This window comes from Canis lupus, chromosome X (genome assembly GCF_048164855.1).
Source record: "Canis lupus baileyi chromosome X, mCanLup2.hap1, whole genome shotgun sequence".
Taxonomy (NCBI): domain Eukaryota; kingdom Metazoa; phylum Chordata; class Mammalia; order Carnivora; family Canidae; genus Canis; species Canis lupus.
This window is the reverse complement of record NC_132876.1, coordinates 31,476,305-31,487,279: the sequence shown is the minus strand read 5'-3', so window position 1 is coordinate 31,487,279 and position 10,975 is coordinate 31,476,305. Positions and strand designations below refer to the sequence as shown.

General features: G+C 39.7%; 1 protein-coding gene across 1 annotated transcript; it reads right to left on the bottom strand.

The window, feature by feature from the left end:
• C1GALT1C1 (C1GALT1 specific chaperone 1) lies at positions 1-5,067 on the bottom strand. Its single transcript, XM_072816686.1, has 2 exons — positions 4,872-5,067; positions 1-2,784 (listed from the first exon to the last, which is right to left on the bottom strand). The coding sequence occupies exon 2, from the start codon at positions 2,777-2,779 to the stop codon at positions 1,823-1,825; it is 957 nt and encodes a 318-aa protein (XP_072672787.1). The 5' UTR covers positions 2,780-2,784; positions 4,872-5,067; the 3' UTR covers positions 1-1,822.
• Positions 5,068-10,975: the final 5,908 nt, after the last annotated feature.

The window sequence follows — 10,975 nt, the reverse complement described above, 5'->3', positions numbered from 1 at the left end:
TTTATTAAACAATTTAAGATTTTATTTTTTTGAGAGAGAGCACAAGTGGTGGGGAGGGGTAGAGGGAGAGGAACAAGCAGACTCCCCACTGAGTGGGGTCACAACACTGGGCTCCATCCCAGGATTATGAGATCGTGACCGGAGCTGAAGTCAGATGCTTAACTGACTGAGCCACCCAGGTGCCCCTTAAAAAAAGTAGTCTTTACACCCAGTGTAGGGCTCAAACAACTCCAAGATCAGGAGTCACATGCTCTACCAACTGAGTCAGCCAGGCATCCCTGAAGAGCATCGATTTGGTTTAAAAAGCCATTGTACCTTAGGACCCCCCAGGAAATCAAACAATGGAATGCATTCTCCGATATATTTATTAAATTATATCTTGATACACTAATATAATTGAAAGTGATAACTGCATAATTCTTTAAAATATGTTGTTGGGGCAAGGTGACACAAATTGGGTGTCATACTCAGGGAGATACTTTTTATCACTGTACTTACACTGAACATGACTTGATCTGTATTAGTTGCATATGAGACCACATGTTAGGGTGCTTGATAAAGAGGTTTTATTATTTTTTAAAATTAACAATGCTTCATTTTAAGCAAAAGCCCCAATAATGAAAATCAGGTAAATTTCTAAAAAGTGCTTTATGCATTGATGGTCAATAATTTGAAGCCTGAGGCCCTCTTGAGGAAATCCCCTTTCTGGTTTGCAAAATCTGTGGGAGACCATTAACATCATGAGGCCAATTACAGGAAATACTGATCTCTGAAATGTCATGGTCTCACACCCTATGGGGGCACTTATGGATCTGCTTTAATATAGCATGTGCAGCCCCAGTTATAGAGCAAATCAGCTCCAATTATTTCACACGATTATAAGCACATGAGCTATTATATTCACCCCTGGATAAAGCTTCTGGGTAGCCACTGAAATTAGGCAAATGGTATGGTAATTCAAGGTGAATGGTGAGGTTAAGGCCTCCATACCCCAAACCACCGGATATGATACAACTATGAGCATGGGAAAAGTCTCAAAATTTGAACAGGTATACAAAAACCAGGGCAGACTCTACTCAGGTAAGTGAAACTGCCAGACTATCAAAACAAGTTGAAAGGAGAGTTCCAGAGAACTCATTTGCCCAGCAGGAGTAAAGAAATCTCAACTGATATAGATTCTTCATAGTGACCACTGCATAGAGAAGTAGAGTTACGCTGAACTTGTATATGCTGAGGAATGCCATTATTTTAGCTCCCGGGAAAGTTATTAACCTTTATAGGTAATTTTCACTTTTTCTCCCCGGGAAAGAATTCAACTTTCACTTTAACATTAGTTGGGAACATTTCTTTTGTTACTTGGTTGTGTATTTTGAGAAAGCAAATCCATGGGCACTTTGCAGAGGCTCAGAACATATACCAGTATTATAAGTAATGGAAACACAGAGCTGAAAGTTTTACTTTACTCACAAATTCACAACAAGAGATTTTATTTGCATATCTTAGAAAGCTAAAAAGACATGTTAATTTTCTTAACCGATCAGCAAAAATATGTGCCAAGATTCATAATTTAGAATTTATCACATAAATATATTTATAAATATATCTTTTATTTGCAAAATTATCATTCTTAAAACATTTCTTCGCAACATGTTTGAAATTTTCACGCGTTTTAAGGAAAAAAAAACCCTGCCCTATTTAAAAATGTACCATTAAACATTAATGTGCAACTAAACCAGTGCCACCAAACTAAAATGTAGTTGTTACTACAAATAGTCACAATACCTGTCCTATATGGTGATCGTATATGCTCTTCTTTCACTTCTCAGTCATTGTCAGAACCATTTGGAGGTAAGAAAACCAATGCATCGTGGAAAATATGCCCAAATGCCCTAAGACGGTATACCCCATACATCATCACATGCATCTGATTAGGAGTCAGTCCATTAAAAGTAACAGCCATATCTGAACAGCATCCTTCTACCACCAGGTTGGGGTGATTAGTCATTGCCTCTTTAATAAAAAGCCCAACGGATTTGGTATTAAATACATCTTTTCCTTCAGAATCTTCTGCATTTTCTGCAAACACTCCAGCATATTTCAGGCAGACTGCTAGCTGCTTATCTTCAGATATCTTCCAAATCATCCCTCCCTGTTCAGGACACTTTTCAGGTATACTGAGGAGGCTGTTAAGTCTTTTCATTGATTCTATACTTAAGACAATGCCTCCATCTACACTCACATATTCAAAGTCTCCAGATTTTATAGTGTGGCCTAGATAGAAAGGTTGTGATGGATCCTTTTTTAACAAAAAATACTTTAAGTTTTCAATAATAGCAAATGTAGTGGGTCGTGCAAGGAAGAACCAGTTGTATTGGTCTCTATATTTATCAAAAGCATATTTGTAAGCTTTTCTCATCATTAGCCACATGTCATTTGTTTCCATGTCAATCGACTCAAATACTTTAACATTTTCAGAACTGAAGAATTCTGCTTTGTCACAGTGTTTGGTCCAAGTCTCCTTCACTGCAGCCCAAAGACTCACATCTTTGGGTTTTACAAGGATGATACAGTACACCCGAAAGCTCTTACTGAGCTCCATGCGTTCATCCTCTGAAATTTTCAAGATATCTTCTTTATTTGGCGCTTGTAGGTGATGATGCTCATGGTGGTACATTCTATTTCCATGACCAATCCTTACGTGTCCTAGCATAGTGATCAAGGCACAGAAAATGCTTCCGAGCATCACACCCTTCAAAAATGAACTGCTTTCAGAAAGCATTTTTCCTATAAAGAAGAAAAAGATCCTTAGGATACTTAATAGAAAAGGATTAGTCTAACGATCTGATTTGGTATACCTTATATACTTACATTTTGCTCTTAACATTAAAAAAAAGTTCCCAAGTTTGAAATCAAGTTAGTTGCATAGAGTACCAAGAGGACTAAGAATCTTTAGCTTCCAATGTTATCTGATCACTGTTCTCTATAAACTGGAATTTTACAACAACACCTCTATGCACTAGAATTTTCTGGGAGGCCATTTTTGTGCTTCATCTATGGGGATTTAATAAACTAAGTACTAAATTAACCCTAGAAACCAACGTTACAGAGGTGGTCAGTGCATTATTCTCTTTAAAGGAATTTCATTTCACAAGTTTGCATTATATTATTTAAATACTTGTATAGATCTAAATGGACTTTACATCAAAATCTTATTGAACAGATAAAATCACCTACCATTAGCAAATCACCAATGGTATCTGTGCTGGCATTTCTGTTCACAACCTAGTGCTTTAACTGATGGCTGCTGTCCTTAGATGTTTGAGTACATCTATAGCAAATTTGTTGAGATTGATACATGTTAATATGTACTCTTTTGTTCCTAAGACTAAATGGTTTGTGATACAGTATCCCAACTAACTGATGTAATAAAAGCCCATAATGAAAACAGTTAAATTATTTGGATGAGAACGGACTCAATACAAGCACATCCAGGGAACCATTAATAAACATTTTTATTTCTTCCAAAGGCATTTTCTTATTCTTTGGGGAAGTAAAAAGGGAAAAAGTCTACACTTCTATTTCAATTTGAAATTAAAAAAAAATTAAAAGAAAAGTCAACATTAAATACAACTGTTGAGATTTTACCAGTCTCCTATCTCTACAAGGATGTTCTACTGAGCTACTTAGACTTCTCCATTTGTGTCTTAAAGTTGAAAGAAGTCTTAAAAGCTACCTAATATCATTTATCTCATTTTACAGATAGGGAAAGAGAGGGTCCACAGAGGTTAAGTAACTGACCCAAAGTCACACAGTCAGTGGTAGAACTGAGCCAGAAATCATATCTCCTGATAATAGTGTAATGGTTTTTCTATTACAGAATAATGATCTGAAGAGTGCTTCTACTCATAGTGTTGAAAATTTAACAGATGAGTTACAGAGTCAACTTGTTTTCCTACAAATGAAAAAAAATGTGGGGTTTAACTATAATTGACATTTTGCATCCATCACAGCATCCTGCTGTAGGGAAACCACTCGCTGGTTTTCTTCTAGAGGAAATGGACTTTGACTTTTACTAGAAGGCCAAGATGTGGAATAGTTTGGCAGAGGAATTCCTGGATAGGGCAGGCAAAGAGGCAGGATGCTTTTCCTGTGTCACTCACAGAACTTGGTCAATAAATAGCTCTAAGAAGGAAATGACAGAAGACAAGTTCTGCCCAATATCACAATTATCAGATGCATTCTAAAAGTAATTTCCATAGGATTTTGACATTTCATAGTACAACAATCTTCATTATTTCTGGCCCGTATATTTTAATTCACACGAGTCTCTTGGCTTGAGAATAGCATATGCATGTCAGAACTTTTCCCAATGGGATCATATACATAAGTTATTCTAAGGAGTAGATTCTTTCCCATCGCGGGGGCAAAAAAAAAAAAATAACACTGGAGATGCACATGATAGGATGTTTGGTGCAGAGGAGAGGGAAACTTAAACTGCATACGGGCACAAATGAGGCAAAAACTACCAGAGTGGCTTCTGAGATGGCATCTTTTTAGAAGGTGAAGGTGGAAAAAAAAAAAAAAAAAAAAAAAGAAGGTGAAGGTGGCTGGGTGGAGTATGGTAAAGGGAGGAGGACGAAATGGAGAACAAAAATGCGAGGGAGGCCGTGGTCACCTCAAAACCCCACTGAGGGGCCAAGGCAACGCCTCCACGCAGGCGACTCTCCCTCTCCCCCCCCCCTCCGCTAACTACTGCTCCTACTGCACCTGCCCGGGTACCCCGCGTGGAGCATGCTGGGACTGAGCCAGAGCCCAAGCCTTCCCCCCAAGAGAGGTCCGCTCAGGGTGCGGGCCCACACCCCGGCACTCACCCGCGTCTAGAACCGCTCAGGGGTGGGAAAGCGCAGCCGCGCACGGCTTTCCTCTCACGTTCCCGCGCCACCCGGCTGCGCTCTCGGTCGGGCTGCTCTAGATGCAGGCGGTGTCCTCTCGTTGGTTTCACTAGAGGCGGGGAGGGCCGGGAAGTGAACGCTGCGACGGCGCGAGCAGCGGGGCGGAGCCACCGGCTCGTGCTGACGTCGGAAGGGCCCGCACGCACGGCGCGCTTCCTTATTCCCCGCCTCCTGCGGAGTTCAGAGAAGCCCGGCTTGCCTGCGTGACCCGCACGCCAGCCTGTACCCAATGGGACGCCGCAGAAGCGTGCGTGCGTACGACCCGCTGACACCTCCCACCTCTTCACCTTCTTTGCGTGGAAACCGCGAGATCGAGGTAGAGCCTTGCTCCTTGCAGCGCTAGTGACACGTTTCTCTGTTTTCTCTAACGTGCCTCCTGCGTCGCTGCACCCTCATGTCGACGGGAAGGGTGCGCCACCCAGTATTCCTGGGCTGGGATCAAAATGCAAGTCCCAGAAATATTCCTCGAGGTATGAGGGCAAGGATTTTCTGTGGTTATTGGAATGGCATCTGAAGCCCCACTGACTGGAATCCAACCCTGTCTTCACCGCGTCCTTTGGTATGCTGGGAAAGTTACTTCACCTCGCTATGCCTCAGTTCCCTCCTTTGTAAAGTACAGAAAATAACACGGTTGTGCTAACTCATGGGAGATTAAATGAGAGAGTGCATAGGATTCCGTTAGTAAAAGACCAAGCACAGAGTAAGCATTCATTAAACGTGGCAGTTATTATTCATCCCTGTATCACTAGCACCTAGCCTAGTGCCAGCGCGCAGTAGACAGAACATATTTGTGGAATTAATGAATGTTAGAGCTACAGATGAGGAGCCCAGGACCGGAAAGGAAAGGACTTTCCTAAAGGCCACACAGTAATTAATGTTGGAAGTGGGACTAGAATCCAGGTTTCCTAATTACAAGTGCAGAACTCCCTGTTAAACGTGTGATCGTTTAAAACTTATTTTTTGTGGTAGTGAGGGGTTTTGGCTAAACACAAATTTAGCCAAATATTTAAAATGTACTGCCAACTGGTTCCATCCAAATACCATTGAGTGGTGACTCTCTCAGGCCTGAATCCGGAAAGATAAATGTTTGAGTATTGACAGTGACTCAGTTCAGGTAGACTGAAGGTTTCAGGAAGCACTGAAACAATGAACAAATAGGCTTTAGGCAATTACTGTCCTGGCAGCACTATCCTAAATTCTGGTGATACAGGGGTGGACAAAATTGGCCCCTGCCTTCATGGAGTTCTCAGTCTAGAAGGGAAGAAAGACATTGAACAATTCATTACAAATAATTATAATGGTAGTATGTTCTCTGAAAGAATACAAAAAAAAATTTTTAGAACTGGAAAGGAACTTAAGACTGTAGAGTATCTCCACTATATTTTGTTAAATACTATATATTGTCATTGTCACATATATAAGTATATATGTGTATGTATATATGTATGTATAAAGTGGGGTGAAACAAGTTGCAGAATAATGTGGACAGTAAGATTATACTTTGGTGTAAACAGAATTTTATATATGTGATCTGTTTGTATGAGCAGGGAGGGTTGTGGAAGACTCAGCAGGCTATTAATATTGATTACATTAGGAGGTTGAGGTGGAAATGATTAGCTTTGTCTTTATACATCCTTGCATTGTTTTACTGGTTATAACAAGTATTGGTTACTTTTGAAGAACAGCAAATAAAGGGATCTTCAAGATTAGAGGGACAAAAAGTAAAAGAGGAAAAGTTACTAATAAAAATATCTTTTTGGAGGTGCCTGGGTGGCTCAGTTGGTTGAACGCTGGACTCTTGGTTTCAGCTCAGGTCATGATCTCAGGGTCGTGAGATTGAGTCCCTCCTTGGGCTCCCCGCTCACTGGGGAGTTTGCTGCAGACTCTCTCCCTCTCCCTTTGCCCCTCCCCCTGCTTGCACTCCCTCTCTCCATCTCTCTCTAAAAGTAAATAAATAAATAAATCTTAAAAAAATACATTTTTAAAGGAGTGCAGAGAACCACTCTGCTTGCAAAAAAACTAAGAAAGGACAGATTGAAATGGAATTCAGAATTCAGAGATTGACAAGGTGACAATTCAAAATGCCACTTCCTAGTACAGGATGGTATATCAAACTGGAAGTACTGATACAGGATGCTCTGAAACAGAGTAAGTCATGGGATTTTTAACACCAAAGGCACTGTTAATGGGAGGTTGTCCAAGAACTCAGTTCTCTACTTAAATCAGAACTGAAATATACTTAGCATTTGAGTTTTTAAAAAAGATTTATTTATTTATTTATTTATTCATTCATTCATTCATTCATTCATGAAAGACACACACACACACAGAGGCAGGGACACAGGCAGAGGGAGAAGCAGGCTCCACACAAGGATCCTGAAGTGGAACTCCATCCCAGGTCTCCAGGATCAGGCCCTGGGCTGAAGGCCGCGCTAAACCACTGAGCCACCCAGGAATTCCCAGCATTTGAAGTGAAGTTAGTAAGATGATTGACTTCTACTTAGGTAATTACAATTTTAATTTTTTTTTAAATAAAGATTTATTTATTTGAGAGAGAGTGCAAGCAAGCACACCACGAGGAGGGGCAGAGGGAGAAGAGAATTTTAAGCAGGACCCTGAGATCACAACCTGAGTGGTAACCAAGAGTCTGACCCTTAACCAACTGATTGCATTTTTAAAACACCATTCCAGGGGCACCTGTGTGGCTCAGTTGTTTAAGTATCTGCCTTCAGCTGAGGTCACGACACTGGAGTCCTGGGATTGAGCCCCTCATCGGGCAACCTGCTAACCAGGGGTCTGCTTCTCCCTCTCCCTCTGACCTTTCCCACCATGCTCACTCATTCTCTCTGTCTCTCTCAAATGAATAAATAAAAAATCTCCAAAAAAAATCCCCTACACCATTCTACATTGTAGCCCTAATTTAAAAATACATGCAATTAGTATCTATTAAAATTAAGATTTATTCTCTTGGCCCAGCCAACCCACTTCTTAAAATCTCTCGCCCAGAAATTAAAGCACCGGAATGTAAGGGTAAATGTAGAAGAGTAAATGCATTGTTACCTATAATGGCAAAGGTGGGAAGCATCCATCAATAAGAGAATGGTTGAATTAATTATAGCATATCCTTATGGTGAAATATTAAGCATAAAATAAACAGCTTATTTCACTTTCCTACACTAAACACTTCGTTAAACACACTAGCCTGCACCTTGTGCAGGAGGTTGCTTCTGAGTTTGGTTGTCCTCAGGTACCCAGCGCTTAAGGCAAGACTGCATTTAAAACTGAGAATACTGTGTTTTTGATAAAGACCTCCTGTCAGGTGCATGCATTATTCAGCATGAGAAGTCATAAATTTCTAGTAATTGGCAATTTACTTGCATGTGAGCACTCAGATTTTCAAAATCTGTCTAAAGGCCTTTGGGAAATTAATACGGCTTTCCACAACAGTTCACTGGAATAGTAAATATTGAAGAAAATGTAAGGTGGATTGTTTTCTGCATAACATCTTTTTGGAGGGTAAAAATTGTCTTCTATGTTTACCCAAATTAAGTACCTGTAATGTATGTACCTCTTCTGCTCAGACTTTCACAACTGTTCATCTTAAATAAACAAATTCCCCATCTTAAATAAACAAATTTCCCATTATTTGCCAATAATGGCAAATCCATTATTGTTTCCATTTGAGTATTGTTTGGTCCCTAAATGAATCTCATTTGTGTTTTCAGGAATATTCATGCTTGTAATCTCATTTCCAAAATGTTTTTCCATTTGATGGCCATCTGAGAGCTTTCTTAAAAAAAAAATTTGCCTGCCAGCAGATACATATTAAGTATTTACAGTATGTCAGTTACTGTGCTAGATATTGTTTCTTTTAAAAACTTTTTTATTATGGGAAATTTTAAACATACACAGAAATAGAAGAGTATAATAAAATCACATGTACTTTTTTGAAAAAGATTTTATTTATTTATTCACAAGAGACACGCACAGAGAGAGAGGCAGAGACACAGGCATAGGGAGAAGTAGGCTTCATGCAGGGAGCCCGATGTGGGACTCGATCCCGGGACTCCAGGATCATGCCCTGGTCTGAAGGCAGGCGCTAAACCGCTGAGCCACCCAGGGATCTCCCAAAATCACATGTACTTTTAAGGAAGCTTCAACATCATGAGTTCAAAGCCAGTCTTGCTACATCTATACCCCTTCCACTTCCCTCCCTTCCAAATTATTGTGAAGGACCTTCAGGACATCATAATTTCATCCACAAACATTTTAATGCGTATCTATAAAATATCAGAGCTTCTTTAAAAATAAATCTACAATACAACTAGACAACTAAAAAATTGATAATTTCTTAATATCAAACATCTAGTGAGTATTCAAATTAGTATGTTTCTCAGTCCTTTGTGTTTCTTGTAAATGGATAGTTAGATCTAAAGTAGGATTGCCAGATTTAGCAAATAAAAATACAAAGTACCCAGTTAAAACAGAATTTCAGATGAACAATGAATACTTTTTAGTAAAAGTATATCCCAAATATAATGCATGAGACATATGAAATATTGCATAGGATATACTTACTCTAAGAAAATTATTTGTTGTTTATCTGAAATGCAATTTTAATTGGGCTTCCTGAATTTAATCTGGCAACTATAACCCTAATCTAAAAGCTTTGTTTGATTAGGATTCAGTTTGGGGTGTAGTGGGGGGCAAAATTAACCTCATAGATCGTGGTGTGTGCTTCCTTCAGGAGCTGTATAACGGTTGTCTCTATGATGATAGCTGTATTGATGCCTAGTACCTAGATCTGTAATTCATTAGGGTTATAATATGGTGATCTTCTAACTTTCCAAGGCATATTTTTCCAGTTTTTAATTTTTTTTAAGCTCTAAGCCCAATGTGTGGCTTGAACTCAGGACTCTGAGATCAAGAGTTGCATGTTCCATGGACTGAGTCAACCAGGTGCCCCTCAAGGCATAATTTTTAAAAATATTTCATTTATTTATTTATTTTACAGAGAGAGAGGGATGGAGAGGTGTGAGTGGGGGAAGGGGCAGAGGGAGAGGGAGAGAATCCCAAGCTGACTCCTGCTGAGCATAGAGCCAGACACAGGGCTCAATCTCAGGACCTTGAAATCATGACCTGAGCTGAAATCAAGAATTGGACGCTTAACGAACAGAGCCAGCCAGGCACCCCCTCAAGACCTTAAATTTTTGTTTTACTATATTTCTCTCTGTCTCTCTCTGTCTCTCTCTATATATATGTATATACACACACATACATAAATGGTGATTTTTATGTTTATATTATTTGCATATATGCTCATATATATGTGTGTATATGCATATACATGTATAGATTGATATAGATATATAGTGATTTATTTCAATGAATTGGCTTACTCAGTTGTGGGATCTGTCTGGGCAAGTCCAAAATCCATAGGGCTAGAAACTCCTCAAGACGTATTTTTAAGAGGAACTTTGGTGTTATGATTAAGAGGTCAGGTTCAGGCATAGGAAAGATTAGGCTTGAGTTTTGGCTCAACTGTTTCCTAGCTGTGTGACCTGGGGCAAGTTAGTTCACTCCAATCAGCTTCAGCTTCCTCATCTGTAAAACAAGGTTCATAATAGTACCTGTCTCATAAGATTTGTTTTAAAGATTTTATTTATTTCTGAAAGACGCAGAGAGAGAGAGGCAGAGACACAGGCAGAGGGAGGAGCAGGCTCCATGCAGGGAGCCCGATGTGGGACTCAATCCCCGGACTCCGGGATCACACTCTGGGCTGAAGGCAGACGCTCAACTGCTGAGCCACCCAGGCATACCGTCTCATAAGATTTTGAGGGGATCAAATGAGTTAAGGTATGTGGAGGGTTTAGAACAGTACCCAGCACACAGTAGATGCTTATGAGGGTTATCTAAAATGAGACTCTTAAAGAATTATGGCCTTTAAAATTCAGCATTTTTTTGATAGTAGAAACTTTAAATCCTCCATTCAACAGTTAAGTTATATTTGCACATTAATAAAA